The sequence below is a fragment of the Mixophyes fleayi genome, chromosome 4 (genome assembly GCF_038048845.1).
Source record: "Mixophyes fleayi isolate aMixFle1 chromosome 4, aMixFle1.hap1, whole genome shotgun sequence".
Lineage (NCBI taxonomy): Eukaryota > Metazoa > Chordata > Amphibia > Anura > Limnodynastidae > Mixophyes > Mixophyes fleayi.
In genome coordinates, this window is record NC_134405.1 from 119,680,920 (window position 1) to 119,707,832 (window position 26,913).

The 26,913-nt window shown below is 40.2% G+C and overlaps 1 protein-coding gene across 2 annotated transcripts in view; it reads left to right on the forward strand.

The window, feature by feature from the left end:
* Positions 1-1,722: 1,722 nt before the first annotated feature.
* Positions 1,723-26,913, forward strand: part of LARP6 (La ribonucleoprotein 6, translational regulator) — a 29,473-nt gene continuing 4,282 nt past the window's right edge. Inside the window, exon 1 of one of the 2 annotated variants that reach the window (XM_075208087.1) lies at positions 1,723-2,255. In XM_075208087.1, coding sequence (XP_075064188.1) covers positions 1,975-2,255 — 281 coding nt within the window. In that variant the 5' untranslated portion in view covers positions 1,723-1,974. Of the gene's footprint in view, positions 2,256-21,758; positions 22,349-26,913 lie in introns of those variants that run through there. The other variant, XM_075208086.1, reaches the window with a different exon arrangement.

Here is a 26,913-nt window from a genome sequence, read left to right on the forward strand (position 1 = left end):
TCAGAAACACACCTCAATTTATCTCATTACACGACCATTCCTAAATATATTATAGTATTTTATATTTAAAGACCAGTCAGTGGCAGAACTATCGCCACTGCAGGGGATGGGACTGCTACAGGCAGGGCCGGTGCTAGGGTCCATGGCGCCCTAGGCAAAATCGGCTACCCCTCCCCCGCCCCCGCAAAAAATCGGCGCCCTCCTCCCCCTTCACCCCGTCTTTTCTTACCTTGTCTCACCACCGCCGCCTCTCTGCTCCGTCTCCTCCCCTCCACTCACTGACACTAGTGAGTGGAGGGGAGGAGACGGAGCAGAGAGGCGGCGGTGGTGAGCAATAGCCTCCCCCCCCCTCCCCATGCATCTGAATGCTGTGCGGCGGCCGTGACAGGTATGGTCAGCGGTCGCCGCACAGTTTTAAAATTAATTTCCAGTTCTGTGGCGCCCTCCAGAGCCCGGCGCCCTAGGCAAGTGCCTAACCTTGCCTAATGGGAGCGCCGGGCCTGGCTACAGGGCCCAGAGGTAAAGTGGGCCCCGCAATTCCTGGTCATTTGGTCTTCTGAGGTAGCACAGGGGAAATTAAGCAGAAAACTGAGGCAAGACATCCCCTTGATATGAAAATTACTTGATATGGGCATTTAATAACAGGAGTTCATAAGAGATGTGCATCAATTTATATCATACTTGTCGACTCTAACTGAATGTCAAGGGGCACTCCCAAAATATTGGGTTATCTCATGGACTACCAAGAGAGTCTGGCAATCTTCCCAAAGCTGGGCCAGACATATAAACGATGGGTGAAGCACAGCATACCGGTAGGATTCACATCATCTCAGTTTTCCAATTAAGGAGGAAATACATCATCAGGTAATTATATAGCACCACTAATTCTGCAGCGCTGTACAGAGAACTCACCACATCAGTCCCTGCCCCATTAAACTTACAGTCTAAAGTCCCTAATATATTCACACACAGACAGTGGAAGATAGACTAGGGTCAATTTGATAGTAGCCAATTAACCTACCAGTATATTTTTGGAGTGTGGAAGGAAACCGAAGCACCCAGATGAAACTCACGCAAGCACGGGGAGAAAATGCAAACTCCACACAGGTAAGGCCATGGTCGAAAATCGAACTCATGACGCTAGTGCTTGCTATGCCCACCCAAAGCCCCTCTGACGGTGTTCTATGCACAGCACTATAGGTTAAATCTGGTGGTGCTGGACATGCTTCTGGGCAGTGCTATATACGTCCATTGGTGGAGCAAGACAACCCCATTGGTGGAGCTGGCACTTCCACCCCACGTGCGACACCATGGTGTCATTTGCACAATTTCCCTGAAGTGATTTTTCAAAATTAGGCAAGTATGATTTATAGTCATATTATTTGAAAACACTTCGGGTTATATTTACTAAACTGTGGGTTTGAAAAAGTGGATATGTTGCCTATAGTAACCAATCAGATTCTAGTTATCATTTATTTTGACAACTAGAATCTGATTGGTTGCTATAGGCAACATCTCCACTTTTTTAAACCTGCAGCTTAGTAAATATACCCCTTGGTTTTGGATGGGGGGGAATTCTGTTTGTAAATGAAAAAAAGTTATTTAAGAGAGTCCAGCAGATGGCGCAAATAACGTTCCTAGAATTTATAGCAGTTGTGCAATGTAAAGAATGTACCAGTGATGTATATTTTGGTTGACGCCTCCACGCACCGCCTTTATTCCGGCAGCTGCCTGTCCCTAAGAAGACCTTGCAGAGGGCTGGCGATGGTTGTTACTGGGAGAGGAGGAGGTCCCATCCTCTGGCTGGCAGAAGGACGTGACCAGAGATCTGTTCTCAGCAGCAGGAAGGCGCTATAACAAGCTTCAGTGTGAGGCAGTGCCAGCGCCCGCTCTTCGGGAGGGTCTGGCAGGCTCTGGCTTGGCACCTAGACTACCTTTCATCTCTGCAGACAGACCAGGGCAGCGAGGAACCCAATGGCACAGTCTCCGCAAACCAGAGAGATACTGCTAGTGTGTGGTGTCTCTGCTGACAGCGCGAGTATGGACGCAAGTGCCCCACCTGCGGCAGAAGGGGACACCGGGGCTGTGCCAGTGGGGAAGGCTGCTGGCAGCGGCTGGGATCTGGGTACACAGGTGCAGATCAGGGTGGCTATAGAAGCAGCCGAGGATGATGAGCCAGACAGTGGTGATTTCAGAGGTGGACTGGAAGGAGGAAGCTGCAGTGAGGATGATTACAGCCGCAGTGACAAATACAGGTATAACCCCCTGCCCTCCAAGCTCAGTCAATGCTTAGCATCCCCTATTAAGTGGCTTGTAGTATACATATGGGCCTATTGGCTGTGAGATGGTTAAGCATAACAAAAAAGTCCTATTTTACCTTGGCACTTGTTTCCCTCTGTCTCGCATGTTACACGTGTATTGCACATGAGATGATATACACAATGTGTACGGAATGTAGCACCATCAGACACATTGTTGCATCAGACGCAGTTTGGTGCATGTTCTTCATGGGTGAAATGTGTTCTGTGAGTCAGTTGTTAAGAAAGCTTACACAGTAAGAACTGACATTTCCTGCCCGATGTGCACTGTTGTTTTGGCTTGGATTGATTTAAACAGAGCGAATTATGTTATCTCTGCTGAATGATTGGAATGAAAAAATAGACTAGATGGGGGGAAAAAGCTGCTGTTGTAATGTTATGATATGGAAAACTGCAGCGGCCTCTTCTGAGGGAGGCATAATGACAGTCTCAGAGAAGCAGAATAGTCTGTCACTGTCTGCCCTTCCTCCAACAGTGACGCAGGTACCATCTGACAATGTCCTTAGAATAACAACTTTGGATGCAACATTGCAGCGACCCTGCCTCTTTTACAGGGGTCATTCATGGTATTACCATACACATCCACCAGATTCATTTTTAAAACTAAATTTTAAATATATACATAAAAAAGACTCTGTATTATTAAGACAATTATATGCCAGCTGGAGAGTGAAATGCAAAAATCTACAGTGACTATTGTCATCATCATCACCATTTATTTATATAGCTCCATTAGTTCCGCAGCGCTGTACAGAGAACTCACTCAAATCAGTCCCTGCCCCATTGGGGGGCTTATAGTCTAAATTCCCTAACACACACACACTAGGGTCAATATGATATCAGCCAATAAACCTACTAGTATGTTTTTGAAATGTGGGAGGAAACCAGAGCACCCAGAGGAAACCCCATGCAAACATGGGGTAAACATACAAACTTCTCACAGATAAGGCCATGGTCAGGAATTGAACTTATGACCGCAGTGCTGTAAGGCAGAAGCGCTAACCACTTAGCCACTGTGCTGCCCACTGACAGGCTTGTGTGCATTTCAGATACTACCCTTCACTTTTTCTTGTTTTTGTCACTAGAGTCTTAGGGGGAGATTAAATTCAGCCTGATGTGTCTACGGAACAGTCCAGGGAGACACATTGCGCCGATGTTGAGGATGGACTCTCCTCCACTCATCTTTCCTCACACCTCGGTTATGGCCGGCAGTGCGCGGAGCTGGACATCACGTTGATGTCAAGGGGCTCACTGCAGCCAGTCCAATCTCCCCATTTGTGACCTGTGCTAGTTTGTAATGAATTGTAGCTTCCTGTACTCACATACGTATGGGTAATGTAGGGGTCACGTCAAATGCCGAACAAATGTTACAACACGGTTATGAGTATGTCTAATATTTATTCTTTGTCATTGCTTTATACTTTGTTAGTGTTTCTTTGCTATACAGTAACTTTTAATGGTTAATAAGGCAATAAGTCAACTTCCTGGCTTGTTCTCGTAGACTAATAAGTGGTATCTATCAATGCCCACACATTATTTTTTTATATATATATATATATATATATATGTATATATATATATATATATATATATATATATATATATATATATATATATATATATATATAAGCTGTTGGCACCACAGGCCTATGCTTTTTAAGTGGAATCAAACATATATAAACTGCTTCTATTGAAGCAACAATCAAGAAGCATATAGTCTCGCCATTGAAAGTGATACTACCTTACAAGACATAAGTTTTACAGTTGTTTGTGTGGGAGTTTATGTGATGACACCTTTAAAGATGGATGGTACTATGCTGTATATACCTAGATTTCATAACTGGGATACCACATTTGTTCTAACACACATAAGACAATCCTGCTGCTTGTGTGCAATTTAACTACCCGCGTGTGTGCCAATATTGTACAAGATTCAGCTGTTCGGCTCCGCAGGCTGAGCGGATCACTTTCAGCAAGACTGGGTCCTGGTAGTACGGTTGGAAAACTATAGCACACTCAGGCCAATAGCATTCATCTTCTAACTACATTTACCAGCATGCCTGATAATGATTAGACTGATTTAAATTTGCTCCTTTTTGTTTTTAAACCATACCCTGTTGAAATATTGGGTGAATTGCTTGATATCAGCTGTTATATGGTAATGTGTTTGCATTAAGCCATCCTCACACACAATTAGTTAATTAGTTGTAATTGAAAGATCTTTTCAGTGAATGATTTGTACACTCACAGAGCAATCTAACTATGATAAATTTGACATAATTGAGCATGCTTAAACAAGAGATAGATTAGGATTGAATAATTCCCCCTCCCCTCCACATATCAATAAAATTGTTTTTAAGTTGTGGTCTATCGAAATGATCAAACTTGGATGATCATATTTCTAAAGGATCTTTTACATTAGATCACATCATTTAAGATATTTTGCTTGCTATACACATAGCAATAATTCTGTCATTTAACCAAATATGATTATAAAAAAAAATGTTGAGTGTGTTTATCTTAATGCTGTCTGGAACAAATAACAGCTTTCTTAATCATATACTTTGTTTGTGATCTAATTAGTGAGCTCTCTGCTTTCTTGGATCTCCTGATTGGGTGACCACATTTTGAGTTTATTTACAGACTGCTTCTGTCTGTTAAACTTCTTTTCTCCATGTGTTGTATAGTTTGAAATTAAATACAATTTCTACATTATAGAATTGGATGAATACTTGGTTTTATTCCTGTCCACTTTTCTCTGGAACTCTGGAACTCTTACTGTTGAGTAACCTATTTATTCATTTAGCACAAGAAACACAATTAATTATTTGTGGAACATTTTGCAGGGCTGTAAACTTGCTAAAGGCTGTATTTTACAAGAATAATCATTACACATGTTTATAATTTAGGTATTGAATACAATTAAATACATATTAATTGGTTCAAAACTTGAGCGAATTTGCATGTGGAACTACAAGTCCCAGAGGACACTCACAGAACCAATTTGATCACAGCTACACCAATTAGGACTTCTAGGCTTTAGCAGAGAAATTGCTTTCAGATGTATAGTTGCTTGCTTTCCAGTCATGGCGGATGGTGTCCCAGTTAGGAAAGAAATCGAGGTGGGAATTAGAGTCCAAAATAAATCCTTCAAGATGTTGCTCAAACACCTTTTGCACTTGTTCATAAAGTTGGTCATTGCAGTGTTACTGTCCTTTGCACAAAAGGTCAATTTTCTTTTCAGTAGCCGTGGCAAATCACTTTCAAGCACCATATGTATTCCATCTTTAAAATATTAAATAGAATATTCTGCACTTTCTTAGTAAAGGGCAATAAGCAGCTTGCTGCAAGATTGTATTAGTCTATTTGGAAATTATATTGCTGCAACAGTGGATTGAAACTGATTCCTCCATAACAGATTCTCCCTGTTCATATAGATGTTGAACTCAAGTTGAGGCTGACTTAAAAAAACAAACAAAAAAAACCTAACCTGGTTATTATTCAAATCTTAAATAATGACAATAGGGGTGCGGTACACTATTTCTAAATAATTACCCCTAACTTATGAACGTATGCCTCGTGGTATGATTAAAAAATACATAGCTTCCATTCAATATAATGCAAACCCAAGAGCAAAAGCTGTGAAACAATAAGACAAAAGTCTATTTGGCATGCATGTGGTGTATTTTGCACCATATTTACGAAATTTGCAGTTCACTGATTCACCCCTGGGAACAGTTGTTGAAATGCTGGCGTCATAAGCATTAGAGAACATATCTCTGACATTTACACGGCATATACAGAAATGTTGCAGCCTTAAACCTGTCAGCTGTGGAAGTTTGAGTTTACGGGCTAGATTTACTAAACTGCGGGTTTGACAAAGTGGTGATGTTGCCTATAGCAACCAATCAGATTCTAGCTATCATTTTGTAGAATGCACTAAATAAATGACAGCTAGAATCCGATTGGTTGCTATAGACAACATCTCCACTTTTCCAAACCTGCAGTTAAGTAAATTTAGCCCTATGTGTTCTGTTAGGAACCCAAGCCAATCCTCATTATTATGTGTTCCGTCCATTTTGTTAGGAATAACTTTTTTACTCTCCACTAAAGTGAATTTTTGATTGTATTTTTTTTGAACATATAGGGGGGCAGGGGCGCACGCAGGGGGGGTTTCTGGGTCTCCAGAAACCCCTCCCCTTCACTAACCAAGTGCCCACATAGCGGCACTGTACTATACAGCAGCCGCGGCGCTGTCAAAGAAGCGTCCGCGGTGGTGCTGTATGGTACAGTGCTGCCAAAACGGAGCCGCGCATGCGCAGCAGCTCTCTCTCGCATGTTTTTTTGGGGAGGGGGGAAACCTTCCACCCCCCCCCCCCCCTTACAATCCTGCGTGCGCCCCTGGGGGGAATTCAATAGCCGGTTATGTGGCGTGTGGACACACATTGCCAGCATTTACGGTAGTAATCTCTGCTCATTTAGACGTGCGAGGAAAAATGGGCAGAGATTTCTCTCAAATCTCCACCGCAATGTGTCTCATGGACGTTCCGGATACACTTTGCAGCTAATTGAATCACCCCCATAAGAGTTGCTAAGTGTTTTTCTCCTCTACAGGTGTTATATGGGGGAAAACGGGCCAAAAAAAAACACTTTTCCATGATTTTTCTGTATTTTTGTACCTTTTTGTTCCTGTCCCTTAAAGGAGAAGTACATATTGTTTGTTTTATTTTTAATATTTTTTTTTTACAATTGCATGTGTTAACTAACATGCTATAAAATAGCTTTGGGTTCAAGGGACTTTATATGCTAGGTCATGTTAACACATGCTGCAAAAGGAAATTTAAAAGGACAAGTTGCTCTGGGATTCATAAGAGTCTCTACTTCCTATAGGGAAACACCGATGATTACATTATAGTGTTTCAAATAGCCCTGGAGAACAAGACATCTTGGAGTAAATGTATCAAACCTTCGAAAAAAAGAAAAGTGGAGATGTTGCCCATAGCAACCAGTCAGAATTTAGTTATGATTTTCTAGAATATACTAGAATCTGATTGGTTGCTATGGGCAACATCTCCATCATCTTTTCTTTTTTTTAGAAGGTTTTGATAAATTTACCCCCGGATTGCTTTTTGTATGTTGCTACTCCTGACTGATTAACACTGTTAGAAAAAGTACAAGAAAGGTTATTCTTCGTTGAGAGGCTGCTGTAACAGAGATGCTTCTAGTGCCTGGAGATAACTGTTGCCTGATCAGGCGGTTTTGCAACATTTTTGTGTGTCTACATCTCATTTAACAATTATCTTGAATTTTTTCGTGTATTTGTCTTTGAGACCATTTTAAAATAGCATTTTGGGGTGTTACATTTTACACATCAGAACACTTTCAGGAATATACATTTGCGTCTCTCCTGTTGTAGAACTTCTCCTTCCAGCTTTGTATGCTGTAGTTCTACAATCACTGGAAAGCTGCAGGTTAATTTTATCTGTTTATAGTAGTATAGATTATAGCTCCATTTATTTACATTTTAAGTAACATAATTGTGTAATTCCTAGTTTATTCTTCACACTGAGTGGTTTACTTCAATCACCCAAACTAATAGCTGTAAGCAATGAATATTAACATCATGTAAAAGAAACAAAAAGAATCACCACATGACATTATACAGCAGACAGAAACAAGTTTACACTACCTAGCAGGCTCATGTCTGCTATTGTATACTGTGTATTTTGCATATATAACTGGTACTTTCTCTATATAAACACAGAACGCCAATTAGTTTGGAGCAAAAAATAATTTTTTAATATCAGTTTTATTATTCAGAAACCATGGCCATATTTTGAGGGGGGAGAGGGTGGTCGATGACACTGCTGTGGGACTAGAACTGGGGCTCCAATGAGCATGCTCCACCCACTGCACATGCCCCGCCCCTGAACATGCCCCGCCCCTGTACATGCTTAGAATAGAAGAGCAGAGTCCTCTGTAGCGGATGGACCAGCAGAGCCGGCACCATAGCAGCTGCATGGCCCGCTTTGGTGGTGGTTCCACAGTACAGCTATTAGCTTGTATATGTCTAATCCAGGTTAGACAATGGCAGCAAGTGTCTGATTGGTTGCTATAGTTTAATGAAACAGTTTTGGCTATATGAAATGTTAGTAAATGTGCTGAAGTGTCTTTAATACATTTTTATTTACATTTAGTTTTTTTTCGGTATAACTAAAATAAGAGGTGGGAATTGTGTTATCATTTATCTCCACAAAGCAGGTAGAAAATGTGCTGGTCCTTCCCTTCCCCTCATTTTTTGAACACATATATAATAGCATGGTGCATTTAGATAACTTTGAAGACACTGTTGAATTAGTGATGACAAGCGCATGGTTACAATTAACACATCTACTGCTCAGGCCATATTGCAAAGTGAAATGCTGAGAGTGTGATGTGCCTATATAGACCTGCAGAATTACCAGTTAGCTATTAATGTAAACACTACTGTAAAAGACACACTAGCTTCCTAGCTAACTCGCATAATAACCAATGACAAACAGTAGTTCATTTCCATGGGCAATTTTCTTAACCCTTCATGACCAGGGACAATTTAGATGCTCGGGACCAGACCACATTTCACAGCTTTCATGTCTTCTCTATCTTACTAGACTTCATATTGTCTGTTTTCAGGACAGATAGGGCTATCTATTGGTAGCTTAGGGAAATAAACATTAGTGTACGTGCATAACACAAGCTGAAAACTGTTACATTTAGCAAAAAGTTTCTTTAACTTAATTGCCAAAATCATGTAATATTACCCCGAAAAGCTAGTTCTCCCAATAAAAGAGATACAGAATGTGTGTTATGAAATATATGATGTATAGAAACAATAAAAGGTGATTTTATTTTTTTTCCCTGCTCATTACTTTATTTATATTTTTATTTTTGTTTGAATGACCTTTAACCAAAGAAGCCTGTTTTGGGTCTTCCCTATTGCCAGCACTGATAGATTCAGTGTAAACTGTATCCAACATCAGCTGATACATCAGTCAGTATCTAATGTATGGCTGAGGCACAGGGGAAATCTGAGACAGATCTCATTTGGGCTATCCTCCCTATAGGGAAATCCCTGATGACATCACAGTATTTCCTGTGATCAATGGGAAAACCCAGGCTTCCTCAATGAGCTATATACAAAACTATTGCTTTGAGCTCTATGTACAATGATCAGGTGACAAAACAACCCACAAGTAACAGTTCATGTGCACTTTACTGGACCCCGAGGGATTGACTGGGAGACTGGCTAGTGTGTAAGGGCGCACACTGCTGTGAGAGGGCACTATATTGAGTAGGCCTAAACCCAACCAATGGGAAGCCTATTTAATAAATAGCATATTATATAATTGCCTAATTATCAGAGATCAGTACAGACAATGTAGGCTTCACATGACCAGTATCTCTTTTGCCATAATAAAGCCAGAGGCATAATTAAGACGAATATGTCAGCCTACATCTGTGCGGTTATGACTTGTCACCTCTAATTCATTTCTGTGACAGTGCTTATTATAATTTCACTTTTCATGAGCAATTAATTCAAAAGTCATTCATCAGTTTTGATATGGACATTATTACATATACACCATCTTCATTTAAAATGTTATTTGAAATCCGTGCTATTAAGAAATACAATGCAAGCATTACATCAGAGTCCGCTATTATTAATTACCCAACCACAAGCTCACAGTGAAGACAAAACTTCTATCACACTAGAATTGTACTATTAATATACACTTTGTGCGTCAACAAGTAATCACAAACACTACCTATTTATCCACTCTGCCCCAATACTAACTTGCTCTATGTTGGGACATTGGCTGTTGGTTATTTTATCCCCTCTCTTGGATAGGTGAGTTAGCTAGTCTTTAATGGAAGATAACATCAAGCATACTCTCTGAATTGTGACTCCTGTAAGTCTCCTTATTACATTAAGGACTGCTTTTTCCCCTTGGCCCCCGTATTGCCGAAGAAGACAAGTGAAGTGAACAACTGAGCGAGGATCAGGATTTCTTTTATATTCTGATTGTGAAGACTTCTATTCTTTAGTTTTGTAAACATTGTCCTTTAATTGCATCTGAGCTATTATATACAGCATACCGCTCAACAGTTTGTTATTTTGTCAAGATTCACGGACCCTGAAAGTGGTGTGACTAAGTTCTACTGCACATGTGTCAACCAGCTAGCTGGGTCACACCGGGGCATATACCCTCAGACCGTCCCGAAGCGGTAACTTACCTCTTGACACTCAGGGTCAGCATCGCAGGAGCAGCTATATCGCAGTTTTCCAGCGGGTTTGAAAAACCAATCAGATTCTATCATTTATTTAGTACATTCTACAAAATGACAGCTAGAATCTAATTGGTTGCTATAGGCAACATCTCCACTTTTCAAACTCGCCGGAAAACTCTCAGCTTGATACATTTACCCCAAGGTGTTTATCTATCGCTGCAACAAGCGGCAATCGAAAACCAGCCTTCTTGCCATATATTAATAAATAGACCACCTAGTACCATTTGATATTCTGATGTCTGTCTAGGGATACAACAGGGTTTTTTTTTACACCATCAGTACAGATATTTTGCTTGAATAAATGTCTACATTTCCAACATTGATCATATTTTAACAGGATTTCTTGCTAATGTTTCCTAAACCACTTTATTCTGCTTTGGCAGGTATTGTATATCAACATACATCATGGGCTTGAAAACCCTGATAATATTTATATTATAATCCCAGTGTTATTTATTTCTGTACCAAATATCATAGTAATAGTATACTTGACAACTACTTGCCACATAATAATAATAATAATAGCAAAAGATGGCTGTAAAGCACAGCATTACCTCGAATACCTGATTCACTTTAAAATAGACTTAATCTGAGTGTGTTTGAATGTTTGTTATATATCTTCCGCATTTCCACATATGATTATCATCCTGTATTAAAGTTGCACTACCACCTACTCAATACATTTTACGAACCTCCTTCCACACATAACTTAGACATTTTTCCCAGGAATCCTCAAGTTCTATAAACACAGTATCGGGAACTCGATTCCATTCACCACTTTACAATGGCGTCGGAGGCGGGGTGGTGTGATTGCGAGGACCAATCACATACTGCATTCTATTGCATTCAGTTTCTTATTACTCAGTTACCCTCTATCCCCCTCCGTCCTCTACTTGATTGGTTGTGAGAAGAACTACCACTGCAGCCCCCTGGGCTCCGACTAGGGGAAGGAGGAGGTTAGTAAAATGTAATGTGCAGATGGCAGTGCAAAACGAAGTGGTAGTATTTATCAGTGCTGGCAATATGATGTGATTCACTCTGAATTAATAAAATAATATTGCCATTAATTCAGTGTTTATCACATCATGCAGATTGTTCTGTATATACAGTTTATTGTTTAAATAAAGCATGTTTTAACAAATAACGTTTTTTAAATATTTTTTTTTTCCACATTAGCGGAACAGAAAGCCCAAATCTGCCTGCTCACATATGCGCAATATTGTTAGTTGTTGCGATAAAAAAAATCAGTCTCATCTCCACAAAGGGTTTCTATTGATGAACAGGCCCTTAATTATTAATGTGTATTTAACTCAAGCAGTGTACAAAGTTAAACTTTATTACGTAGAGAAGGCAGGAACAAGGCAGATTTCTCTGCATGGCCAGCTTTATTTTTCAACAAGAAAGTTCTATGCTCAGTATCTTATAGATTCAAATTAAAGTTTAGAAATGCAGCAAGTGGTGTGATGGTTTTTTTTGTAGTACTGATGATTTTGCTTGAATAGGGTTTTCTTTTACACATTTCTGAGTGCTTGTCTACTTCTTAGCGTAGTTAGTCCCTGTAAGGTTCCAGCTAACCTGAGGACTGCAAGAGAGCATCACCTCTGTGGTGTTCCATACCCTATTGCTGTCTTTATATTTATTCCTACCCAATGTGACCGAGGTTTGAGCGGTCTTATATGGTTTCTGAAAATAGACAACTTTGACCTTTTAAACCTTTCTTTCCTCTGACTAGCAGAATTGCTCATTCCATTATTACAAAATACAGCAAATGAGGATTCTATTTTCCAGGCACTGGTGCTCGGAGAAATTTGCCAAGATTTTGTGACTGTATTTAGGGTTCCTAACTAGATGGCTGTTGTACTCGTACACTGAGGATGTGGCCCTGCGGAAATATCCCCACCCCCTCTGCTGACTGCTCAGGCTCTAATTTATTGAAAACAATCTTTATACTGGATGAATGCACTATTGGTGGTCCCAGGACAAGGACACCCTCTGTTCTGTTGGGGGGAGTGAGGGCTAATATTAAAAAAAAGACTAGTAGGTGGAAAGTACCTTGACATGCTTTTTCTGGAGAACAATATAACCACAGAAAGTATTGTTTTTTTCTTCTTATGCCTATGAAAATAAATGATCAAATGGTTAAAATGTAGAGAGAATGCAGATACTGCAGCGCAGGATGTCACAGCATTTGATTTAATAAAACAACCTGCTAAGGTTCAGTCTGGCCATGTATTACCTTTATTAGACAATCTGATGTTTTCACACTTGTTTTCTTGAATTTCTTTTTTTTACTTATTCTTTGAGCATTCAGATGTAAGTGATGTGTACAGTTCAAAGCGCAAAACTATATAACCCCCTCTCATCTCTATATGGCACAGAACGAGGAGATAAACCTGTAAAGGGCACAGGTGGGCAGCACTGCCCACCAGCTGGTACCAGTTCATAATTCAAGAATTCTCTTGTTAAATACTTAGTGATTCAGTGCATGTAAAAGTGAGTCACTCCAAATGACTAATTACTGTGCTTCAATAAATATACCCGGCAGGGAGTTTTACTGTTGGAATGCAGCTTGTCCTTCCAGGAGAGACATATGAATTTGGATAAATCTATCTATGTACACAGACTTCTCATATGTACATACATGGTAAACTGAACATGTAAATCTTGTTCAAATTAAATAGTTTTGGAGTGTAATAATAATGGATACACTGAATTTGAGATTCAATTATGGATTTGCCACATTCATACATAGCCCTCCTGATGCAGACATGAATGTTTTTTGGCTGCTCCCATCCACTAGCATTGGATCCTCCAGAATTCTTTAGAAAGGCTTGTACAGCTAAATTAAAGGGGGGAAGAGGGGGGATATAGTGACTAAATGACCAATATACGTGAAGAGTAAACATGCAGTTTTATGTTTGCGACGGGAATCACTGTTTGGACTTGTAGAATTATGTGACCTGTGCCCACATGATATTTTTACATTCCTGATATCAGTGAAGTTTTGTATGTATTTTGATATACAGTTAAATACTATATATATATATATATATATATATATATATATATATATATATAGTGACAAAGTGTGGCAAGCACTGTACTGCTGAAACTATCTTACTGTTTATTTGGGAAGTGTCAGCATAGCATACACAGCAATTCATCACAATTTCTCTCGCAACCCTACACCTGACTAGATTCCTCACTACCGGCTGGCCACTAGCTGGTGTTGGTTGCCCCACCCACAACAACAGTGTTTTATCCTCCACCCAAGCTCTACAAACTAATCTCAACACAACAAACAAATTACTACACCCATGTGGTACGTACGTATGTGTGTGTGTGTGTGTGTGTGTGTGTGTTAGAAGTACCCAGAGAGAATTTAACCCTGTCTGCAGCCTGCTCCTGCAGACCAGCAGATAAGTTCCCTCCTCCCCCATCCCTGGACTCCATCATGCCTTCTGTCATGTAGAGTGTTATTGGCTGATGATCTCCAGACAAAAACTTCTAAGGGGCCGCATAATGAGGGAGATCTGCACACTTTTTTTCTGTAGTGTAATGACTGAGCGCCGCACGTTCTGTGATGTCATCACGCACTGGAGTGATGGGGTCACCATTAGTTTACTCTTCTCGCGGCCCATACTAGAGGGGGATGGGTAACTATTATTTTTACATCTTGGAACCCTTTCAGTGCCAAGGACTAGTGGGACCCATCGTTAGCATTGAAGGGTTAATAGATCACATTATTCAGAGAAAATATGTTTTCTGTGCTGAACGACTTATCAAACAGAATAATAAAGTGAAAAAACCTACTTCTTATACACAAAGTATATTTCTGCATGTAAAAAAGGTATTGACATGAGGAAGTATATTGGTGCAAATAATAGACTCTTGCACGCAACGACTAAACCATTGATACAAGTCTGTTGTAGTAGAATTAGAATCCAATTTTCACTTACAGTGACAGATCTCCCAGTTGCTTTGTTTGGCCCAGTTTTACAGCTGGTGTTCTGTGATAAACAAAAAAAGACACCTATAATTTAGCAAATGAAGTGTCTTGAGGGATGACGATTGGAGACTAGAACCAACAGTGCAGATGAAGTGGAATCTGTTGCTAGGGAACTGATAATCAGATTTGTGTCTCTCCTGCACGCTGATAATCTGTGGCAGAATAGCCTGCTGTAGAAATGCAAAGTCATATTGACATAATGGGTTGAGTAAAGCGGTCTAATTAAATGAAGTGAACCAGTGCTATTCAGTTCAACAGGACTGAGGTTTAATATTTTATTTTCAAGTTAATGCTGGAAGGCAGTGTGTCCACAGGTCTTTTCTTGCACAGGGTAAACAGATATTAACAGTGTCTTCCCCAAGCACAGGTGCTTAGATTTAAAGGGACTTTTTAGCAGGAATCCTCCATAACAACAGTCACCAGGAGACAGTAGTCACACCCACTTGTGGACAAGAACAAACAGGTAGAAAAAAAACCCTCTCTCCCCACCCCCTCCTCAGTGTGTTTCCAAGAACTCCTGAAAAAACCATTTATTGTATTGTTTAAACAACACATTTGTTCAATGAAGGGGGACGTTAGGAGGTGCTGCCAGTGAGTAACGTTTTCAGTTAATCCCCAGAACAGCAACCACCAGAAGATAAATACATTATCCATCTTCATGTGACAGCTCAGGAGATTTACTCAACAGTAGCTCCTGCCTACACGGCCTATGAAGCTGAAACTGATCTGTAGAATGGGCTTTGATCTTGATAGAATCTTCACCCAATGTTTTATAAGTCTTTAGGATATCCATCTTTGAAGAACTTTTTTTACATCAAAACAGTGGAAATTTAGATTTTTGAGGTTCTGGAAAAAAACAATGAAATAATCAATTTTTAGTATAAAATTAAAGCAAATAATAATCCAGTCTCAGAAGAACATAATCGTCCAAAATATCTAAGTAATACCACTTTCATACTGCCGCCCCGGCAATATCCCGGGTTTTTGAAGCCGGGTTTTTGCAGGGTCTCTGAGCGTCCCAGCTCAGAAATACCATTCATACTGCACCTCGGACCCGGGAATTTCCCCGGATGACCCCATTCATACTGCACAAGTCTGTGCCCTGGCAATTTGTGGGAGTCATCACCAGAGCAGTTTTCATTGGCTGAAAAATGGTGATGTCATTGAAAGGTGACTGGTTAATGCTGGAACACAGCATTTATATGTCTCATAATCTGGGGATGTGATGATTCACGCAATCAATATAATAATGTGTATAGTATTTGGGATCTAAGTACCTTTCTTCATCACTCAGCGACTGAACTTATCATTCGGATTCCTGCACAATATTTACAAAAAGGTATGGTAAGAAGGTGTGTACCAAGATACTGTGATTTAAAAGTGCAGGGATAATAACTATTGGTGCTTAGAATTTAATTTTACTCTATGGTAATAAAACGAGGCAGCAACTTGACATGTACATTGAGCTTTCTTCTTTGTGACCCCTCTGTGGCTGAAGAATGAGCATTATACAGCTGCAGGGACTGGCTAAATGACCTTTAGTTGTTGATGACCTTTATATACTACTTATATTCCAAATTTAGTGTACTTGTAGCTCTATTCTGGTTGATGTTCTTAATTTTTCTCACAATCCAAACCCAATTACTACATTTTACTCTTTACCCTTTTAATAAAGAATAAAGAAAACTGAGAGGTCACCTTCAGTTCCAAAAAATGTACGTACACAGCACAGTAGAATCACTGTGAGATATGCTGCACACAGATCTGTACTATAAAACATACCCCTCACCATTGCCCCACAGTTCTTCATGATTCACTGACAGGCAGACAGCCAATCATCTTGTTTTCTGTGCAACCCGGGTTAAAAAACCCGGGTTTTTACCATTCATAGTGCAGGCAACCCGGGTCCGACCCGGGAATTACCCCTCGATAAATCCCGGGTTGAAGACCCGGGTTTTTAGACCCGGGATTTTTGACTTGTACCATTCATACTGCACCAAGACCCGGGTCGTTTGAGCTCGACCCGGGAAAATCCCAGGATTTTGGTGCAGTATGAATGGGGTATAAGTCTCAGTTGTAGAAAGCCTGAATATCTCCAACCCTGCAGGCTACAACAAGTGTAAGGTCACCTTAAAGGTGAGGAATTTCAAAGGAATCTTTGCCAAATGTTCAAAAGGATAAAATAGAAAAAGAGAAAAATAGTACTTATTAGGAGAGAGGGAAGAAGATTAAAACAGTGAAAAAGTCTTTCCAAGAACACCTCTAAACTGATAATCTCCCGGACAGATACCTACAACCCTCATTTGCTTTCTGCCTGTTCTGTTCCTTGAGACCTCTAATAGTCCCAAAAACTCTTGGCCTGAAGAGTGGGTCTTCCAGTTGACCAACTTAAAGCTCGTTAGAGTGGCTTCTTCCCTGCCTATATTACCACCAGACCACCTTGGCCTGTTATAGCAACGACCATTATGAACCCAGGTTCAATTAACTCAAGGTAACGGTTCATATTGAAATAGCTCATAAGAGCCCTAAAGGTTGTTCTCAACGTGCCTGCTACTATGAGGGACAAGAATAACACTGAGCTTAAAATTTGGCTGGCATGACTACATATTTTATGGTGGATGCAGTCCTGCATATGATCTAAAAAATATATGCCCTTTCATTTGCATCTCAGCAATACAGAATACGTTTTACAAATACTTTTCGCTATACTGTGTATTAATGCATTATGTTATGTATATAAATTCACTATGGTCCCCCAATCCCTCACAGACATGCTTTAGTCACTTAAAGTACCATCAAACCCCAAAACAGACATTTTTTTATATAGAGGCATGGAAGTAAAATACATATTTAAATTATTGTAAAGCATAACCTCCTCACTCTGTTCCAGACAGCTAAAGTCACATTCCATCTTTAGCACATTGCCATAACAATGTGCAATACAGGTCAAAAAGCTGCGACTTCAAAGCACTGCATGTTAGTTAAGCTACCATGATCTCACTGGCCCTGCCCATCCAAAAATCCACAAAGCTAAATTCTACAGAGTTGCATATTCCCTAGCTCAGAATGATGTAGGTATATTTTATTGCAGTCAACGCTTGTTACAACAGTCCATGGGTATGTCTCCATAGAAGACAATTAGACCTATTCTGAATGAGCTGTTTTCAACAAGCTGCTGTCGCAGCTCAAAGGTAGCATAACATAGAGTGCAATTCCCTCTGTACACAGCCTAAAACAGACCAAACTATTGACTGAAAAACTTTATACTCCTGTACTGAAAGATGTCCTGATGACAAGCTATGGGGCAGGAGCTGGAAACCACTGGCTTGAATAGGTCAATATCACTTTGCTTCAAAATCCCAAATAAACTCTTTACAATCTGGAATGGATTAAGTATCTGTTCAAATATGCAGACATGCTGGAGGCAGACTTTGGGTCTCATTTAGAGTTATAAGCAAATCAGCTACAGAATGCAAATATGCACCTGGATAAGCAAACAAGCAAAGGGTAATTTTTTTATTTTTGCATGTAGCACACAAACACCGGACAGCCCCCGACCCCTCCTGCAGCACAACATGGTTTTGCCAAGGTGCAAAATTGGACCTTCTAGCTCAGTGAGAACAACCCGATATACTTCAAGGACCAGTCTCCAACCTTCAAAAAGGGCTGCTCATTACCCTTATTTTCAAGAATTAGAAATAACTTTGGGACTCCCATTGCTCACCCAAAACACCCTTCACTTGGTCCAAAACGACACAAAGTGTTCCCTCAAACACTCAATACACTACTTTCCATACAATGCCCTCAGATATCCCATGTCCTTCAAAACCCCACCACATGCCACACAGACCTCCCTACATGCCCCTCATACCACCGAGACCTCCCCACATGCCACCCACCTACTACTCAGACCTCTTCACATGCAATTCAGACCTTCCCAAATGCCACTCAAACTTCTCCCCTGACCAGCTAGTGAGTCTAGTGACCTTTACTAAAAATACTTGGTTCAGAGCCTGTAGAGGATATAGGGAGAGCATGTGGCCCACAATGCACTGTACTCCAATTGGATGAGCTGCGTGATGCTTTGCAGTGTGCAAAGGAGGTCATGTGACAAGAAAGCCACTCTGACTTATTGTATGCTTTCTTACAGAGCATAGAACAAGACAGAACAGGAGGCTCACATTTTTCCATCCGTATTTATTTCTGACTATAGTTGAGACCCTTTAGTGTTTTATACAGTGTGAAAGTGCTATTTAGCAATAGTGCAAATGTACAGTAACTCGTAATAATAACAACCAGACATTTGCTTTCACTTGTGCTTCCTTAATGACACAGAGCCAGGTTATGGGCAGGGTAGCCGGGGTGGTTTTCCCACTGCATGTCGACTCTCCTAGAATGGCCGGGAGATTCCTGAAATAGTGGGTAACCCCAGAGTAAGTCTGGCAATCTCCCTGAAGCCGAGCTGGAGTAGAATTGGGTGGAGCTGCTTACTAGTAAAGCGGTCTGCAGCAAGAACATGGCTGTCACTCTCCAGTACACCTAGCATTACTTATTCTTATCCCGGGTGTGTGAGAGGGGCCTGCGTTTTATATATACCGCCAGGTAATGCTGGACATGGCCCTTGGCAGCACTAGATACGCCCACAGGTGGAGATAGACTTGCCCCTTTGACAGAGTAGGACACGCCCCTTTCACCGGACACATAGGTGTTAGTTGTATAATCTCACTGAACGATTTTTCAAAAGTAAACAATAGGCCCCACTGCCTCCTGCTCCCTCCATCTGGTGCGTCACTTCCACATGCAATGATACAGCCCATCAATTTCCTGTAGTGACATCGTCATCTGGAAAAAAAGTGACTCTCTTTAGAATCCAGTATTCTGGCAGTTTTATTGGCAGGGATCCCCACAAGTTAGATGACCTTGTCCTTAAAGCTGTGCTATGTGCACAAATGTGCTGAAGCCCAATCCATCCAATTAGATGTTTGATTTTGTTCGCCAAATGATTCTAGAAAATGAAATTGAAGCTGAACGGTTGCAGCACATTGTGGTTATTGTATTTCTACTAAGAAACCTGTAATCTGAGAACATTTATACCAAGCTGTGTCTTACACATCTAAATGATTTAAAAATACCTCTCCCCTTTTTAGAGACTTATTGGAGGGTCTGCAGTATAAGCCCCTATGAAGATACATGGACCATGTGTCCAATCTATAATTCATACACAGCCATTTTTTCCACTCATCTGATGGTATAAAAAAAAAAGCAACTTAGTTGCATATTATGGTAAATCCAAACATACACTCAATGCGCAGAACGACTCCTCCATACAGGCAATCACTGAGGGGTATATTTACTAAGCTGCGGGTTTCAAAAAGCGGAGATGTTGCCTATAGCAACCAATCAGATTCTAGCTGTCATTTTGTAGAATGCACTAAACAAATGATAACTAGAATCTGATTGGTTGCTATAGGCAACATCTCCACTTTTTCAAACCCGCAGCTTAGTAAATCTAGCCCTGAGTGTTTGTTTGGATGTAACCATAGAATGCACCCATCTACGTGACAAACTCTCTGCGTCTGCAAGATATTCATCACATGGCTGATGTTATCGCAGCAAATTATTTAATTGTTTATTATTGGTCACAGCTGGTTTCAAAATGCAAAACACAAAAAGAAAAAAAAAGCTAATGTTTCACTGGCTCATCGTAATAATTGCAAATAATTTGTGCAACACAATTTCACAAGTTATTGGTGCCATAATAAACACACCCTAAAACCACAAAAATATGTGTGCATATATATTACACATGGACTGACTTTTGTAGAAGACAGGACATGACAGCATAAGAAGGCAGGTTTTGTACCCTATTTTATTACTTATAAATGCCTAGCTAATATAAGATTTATAGAGAATATAAACACTTTTCATGTTTCTGGTAATATCCATAACACACCTGTACAGAGACCACGAGAGCCATGATGTGTGGACTGCTCATAGTGGAATTTCAGAAGTTATTTCAAGTTTTACTTCTAAGCCAGTGTTGGCTAACCTGTGACACTCCAGGTGTTGTGGAACTACAAGTCCCATCATGCTTTGCCAATATATAGCAGCTTATTGCTAGAAGGGCATGCTGGGACTTGTAGTTTCACAACACCTGTAGTGTCACAGGTTAGCCAACACCGTTCTAAGCCCTGGTCTTAATTTCTCCAATTAGTACTAACTAAATATCGTCCAGTGTGTAACTGACTACTTTAGCACACATTTGAAATTCAAATTGCTGTTTTACAACAATGTATTTTTTCAAGGTACTGCATCCTAAACTATAAATTGCAGTATAGCCAGTGCTCAATATGTAGAAAAAATGTGTAACATGCTGGGATAACATAAGCATATTAAGAGACCAATTTACCTTACTTATATTGGGAACACACTATTATTATAGACTCATAGCAGCACAAGTGAGCTGATCTATGCACCTGTGACTAAACAGGTCGTCTCACTGGAAGAGCCATGGGAATTAAATAAACCTGCACAAAGGGGTTAAACAGCTTAAGTTATATAAAGCAGAGAGTGGAGAGGGGCTGAGCCCATTTGTCTGATCAGACTTTGACTGTGGTCAGTGTGGAGGTACAATACATAGGGCCTTACTGAAGATGCGTCAGTTAATTAACACATTTTTCTGCTGCTTTTTAATCCTTTTGCCATTCCCCATTCAACAGTTGTTATGGCCTGGGAGAAGCAGTGAGAGAAAGTGCTTTACTTGTCTGTGTGGAAAGAAAAAATTATCAGTGTATTATGCTGGACAAGTAGATCAAGCTGCAGGTGAACCTCTTGATAGTCCTAAGCTTCAGTTTGTGCCTGTGTTTTTTTCCTGGGGCTTTAGAACTCTGTTCTGGGCGGTCTGGCAGTGTGTGGACTGGCATCTTTGGTCTCTATCTTTGTTGCATACCTTGCAGGAAAGCTTAGGTTTCCTAAAGCCATTTAACCAAATGGAGGCTGTGATGCAGCCAGCTACAGAGTGTTTGGTAGCTGATTGTTTTAATTCTGAAATGGGATTTGCCTCCTCTTCCACATTGGACTCCACAATTGAGTTTTCAGGTGGCAGGGAGGAATTGGAAACTGCTCCTAAATTAAAGAGAAATATCAATTTTGATAGTGGTTTGGAGACTTCGCTCATAGGGCAAGAACCAGGCAGCTTTATTTTGGGAGTGTGTAATCCCACTGAGTTTGAGTTCAGTCCTGAATCTGAAGTGTATTCAGATCTAGATCAAGCCTTTGAAGAGGACTTGTTAAATGTTTTTGAAGCTGTAAGGGATTCCTCGCTAGCAGTGGGCAAAAGCCAGACTGATGGTGGACTGGGCAGTTTCTTAGAATATCTAGAAGATTCAGTGGCCTCCTCTATTGATTTTAGTAGGCCTATTGAAGCAGATATGTGGCTGTCATTAGAACCTGGTGATGAACTAGTGTCTGCACCTTTGGGATGGCCAAACATAGAACAGGTGAGGGGAGCTGCAAGCCCTCTTGAGGTTGATTTCGGCTTTGCAACGTTCCCAGGGATTGAGTGCTATGGGATTGGAAATCATTTAGGTCAGATAATTATAACCCCTGGGCCAGCTGAAAACGGTGATCATGAAAATGTAATGGAAGGTGGAAGCTGCAGTGATGATGACTACAGCAGGCTTGATAAGGCCAGGTATTTTAAACTCGCTCCTTTCCTCTCGTTTTTTTTTGTATGTTCTAGCGCAGTGATGGCTAACCTGTGACGCTCCAGGTGTTGTGAAACTACAAGCCCCAGCATGCTTGCCAGTAGACAACCAGCTGATAGGGGGCAAAGCATGCTGGGGCTTGTAGTTTCACAACACCTGGAGTGCCACAGGTTAGCCATCACTGTATTTAGCGCCATGCTGTCATTATTCAGGTTATAATTAAGCTAAGCTCTTGCCGGCAAATTAATGTTACAAAGCTTTGTGATTGTGTATACTGGAAAGGTGGAAGCCACAATAGATTTGGAAGACCATATCTGTCCCACAACCCCCCTCCCAGTTGTACAGGACGCTTGATAGCCCTATTAGTTTCAGAACCAGATGTAAACCAGTGCTGTCAATATCTGTATTTTAATTTAACTGTCATGTTAAACATACTCTGTGTTGCGTTGCTTTATAAAGGTTCGAAGTGGTATGCAAGCTTTGCCCAATAGCTGCATGTTTGAATAGTAACAGTACAAGTCTTCTACACATGGAAACATTGAGAAATGGAGAAGGTGGGGGCTTTATAGTCTGTAAAAGGTTTCAAAATATTTACTGCAATAGTTCCTGGCACTTCCTGCTAAGCTTAAATGTAAGATTCAAATTGCCTGGGAAGTCAGCAGCTTGATGCTGTGTACTTCCAAGTGTGCTGTGTATTTAACAGATCTATAGCAAATAACTTGTATCTGGGTGATATTTACAGTCAGGAAATGTGAAATCGCGTATCTAGATCAGGAAGCCTTGCACTTGAGAAATACAAGGGCTAGTAAGCAATCTGAGGCTCTTTAACTGAGCTACTACTCTTAGCATGTTACTATAGCTTATTAGGTGGTGTAGTACAGACATAAGTAATACTGCAGGTTTGAACACATCTACTAGGTATGAGTTTATGTATTTGTTTTTCTAAAACCTGCACTTTGGTGGGTTCACTGTTCACATAAGCTTTTAATATTTCCTTATGTTGGAATATTCTCGTTTTGCATATTTTGGATGTTGCACAAAGCTGTAAAAGCCTTTTTGGACATGGGGATTAAGAAAATGAAAACTATATGGAAAACAATGTTGTATTTTTTTTCTTACGTTCAGGGGTAAACGGATAAAACATGTTTTTTGACCTGTAAATGGCACCAGTTAATTTTAAATCTTTATCCAAGAGGTAGCTGTGCTTTAGCTTTATTATCATCATCACCATTTATTTATATAGCGCCACTGATTCCGCAGCGCTGTACAGAGAACTTTCACATCAGTCCCTGCCCCTTTTGGACTTAGTCTAAATTCCCTAACATACACACACACACAGACAGAGAGAGAGTCTCTAGGGTCAAATTTGATAGCAGCCAATTAACCTACTAGTATGTTTTTGGAGTGTGGGAGGAAACCAGAGCACCTGGAGGAAACCCACGCAAACACGGGGAAAACATACAAACTCCACACAGATAAGGCTGTGCTAACCACTAGGCCACAGAAACTGTAGATTTGCACGGATACCAGGATTGTAAACACTACATGATCCATGATTAGACCATGTGCAGCGTCTCATCAGTTATATGCAATTATATATTGTCCGTTTCACCATATACAGAGGATATACAGTCTACACACCCTTATTAAAATTGCTGCTGTTTGTGAAGTAAAGCCTGTGATTAAGATAAATGTCAGATGTTTTTACATCTTTAATGTGACCTTGTAATGAACAAAATTCAAGTGGAAAAAACATTTTTTTTTTTTTTAGGAAAAATAAGTGAAAATTAAAAACTACAATTCCACAGTTTCATAAGTGTGCACACCCTTTCATAATGGTGCTGTAGGTGTGTTCAGTGTTAACCAAATTCAAAATCATGCCCAAAAGTAGTTAGCATGTACCTGCCAGCAGCAGCTATATGCTACAGCTTTTCCTGTAGGATTTCAGTGCAGTTATTTTCATTACACCCTACTGGGACATCTATGGTCTGCAAGGAGCTTTAAAAACATTTACAGGCTCCCATGATTTGAAAGGTGCCAGTCAGGAAAGCATTATAAAATAACGTCAAATGTGTTACATGCACCATGGAACACTGTCAAGACTATTGTTAGTAAGTGGAGAAAATGTGGCACAACAGGGACATTGCCACAATCTGGACTCCCTGCAAAAGTTGGAGGCGCTACAGGTATTTGTCAGGAACTGATTACTCCCTGCATGTAACAACAAGCTCACATATTTTGCAAATGTCTGGACTATGGGGTGGCAAGACTAAAGCCAGTTGTACACAAAAAGATCCATGCCTTTATAATGTTTGCAAAAAGATACATTCCATCACCTCCCATGTGGGAAAATGTCTTCTGGTCTGATGACACAAAGGTTAAACTTTTTGCCCTTAAATCTAAAAGATATGTTTGGTGCAAAGACATCATGGCTCATCGCCCGATGTATCATACTTTGGGGCTGCTTCTCTTCAGCTGGGACAGGGGCTCTAGTCAGGATAGGTGGCATAATGAATAGCTGCAAATATGAAGATATTTGGCATAAAAGCTGCTGACCTCTGTCAGAGGAATTTCACTTTCCAACATAATCACAAGTGCACATCAGTCAACCAAGCAATGGCTTCAGAAAAGGAAATCAGTCTTGGAATGGCTCAGTCAGAGCCCATTTGAAACCTGTGGAATGATCAAAAGATCAGTTACACCAGTACATACCAAAGTATTAATTATTAGGCTTCCTCATTTAAAGTCCCAATGTGAGAATCGTAGAAATATAGCCATAGAATTCCATATTTATAGCGTTGTGCTGTCTAGTGAATGTGCCAAGACTGCTTAGATGACGTGCCTGATGAAAATATTGGTGCCGGTCTGCAATTTGTTCTAAATGCAAATATTGGAATAGCAAAATTGAATACAACATGTTTGGTGTATTTTTTTTTTTATTATTTTTTTTATCCAGTTTTCATGGGTTTAAAATTGATGAATGGTGCTAGATACACTAAGGTTTAAATGAAACCTAGACATTATTAGTGTATCAAAGGGATCTTCCACTGTATTTGTTATTTTAACCCCCCTTCACTCCCATTACTCATGTGGAGGTCCCATTCCTGTGACCACTGCAGTGCCCTCCTTACTTGTTCAATTCAGCAGATTCTCAAGTACCGGGAAGTTGCTGAACTCTGCAAATCGAGGGGTCCCAGAGGAGGGACACCTACTAAAATACTAGTGTAGTGAAGGGGTTTAACAAAACAGCAACTGTCTTTAATATGCCATGGGTAAGTAGATATGAGCAGAGATGAGATCTTGTGAGAAAAATTGTCAATTATTTATTTTTAATAAAGATTTAATAGTATAAGAAACTGAAAGTAATCCAGTGCAGTATTGGGAGTATACAATGTTGTCCAGACTGTAACAGTGTTTTCAAAGTATTTCAGAAAAAATTAAGCATATTTTGTTACAGGAATGTGCTAAATGGGTGTTTGGAGCATAATACATAATCTGGCAGACAAGTTTTAACACGGACCATGCATGTCAATAATAGACTCACATAATGTATCAAAAATAAATATTTGCCTTAATTTTTTTTATCTAAATTTGTAAACAAAAAAGGATTTATTAGATATAAGATTTTTCCTCCCCATAATTCTGACTCTTATTTTGTTGAAATGTTTTATTTGTTTTGTATCCTATTTGGAATAGTCAGGGCTGGTGTCACCATCAGGCAGCTGCCTTGGGAGATGGTCACTGGCGTTGAGGCACTAAAGCTGGGGACAAACATAAAATGTTTCTGAAGTGGGTATTTGGGGAGGGGGGGTTAAGGGTGGTAGGCAGATTGCCAACAGAGCCAAGAAACCTGCAGTGAAGGTTTGATTGCCTGGTGACATTGACCCCCTTCCCCCTCCACCCTGCTCAATCAACACTGTAGCTTCATGTATTATTTTCCTGACATTAATTTCTGTGAATTGTAATCTGCATTTGAACCATACGGATGGATAAAAACCAGGAACCTAACATGATAGAAAGTCAGTTGATACTGAGCTGAAAGCCACATAAGGGCGGTAAGAGTGTGATCTCCTTGTCTGTTCTTTGTGAGATTCTTGTTTACATATACTTGGACATACTCCCAAGTGGTGACAAAATATTAATGCCAGTATTTTATGTGAATTAGAGTACATAGGGGCAGGGGGAAATATTGCTAACTTTATACACCTTTCTTGACAATTAAATATTATGTCTGCTGCCCAATCTCTATTAACTTCATGTGAGATAGGAGACACCGCAATGTTCGATTACTATTCTGTTCTATGTGCCTGGACTTCATTATCTTTCATTGGTTTATATCTGTAACCAAGCAGAGGATATTTCATGAACCATGAGGACCCATTTATGTTTAGGTATGATTTTGAAGTATAATAACATGGCCCTGTTGTAATCACTAATATCCTGCTCAGTTGAACAGTGTTCAGTGCAGATATGTAGTTATTACACCTCTAGTCTTCACTGTATGCCTGCAGTTAATACTGTAGAGCTTTTATATAGTATCTAGATCTGTATT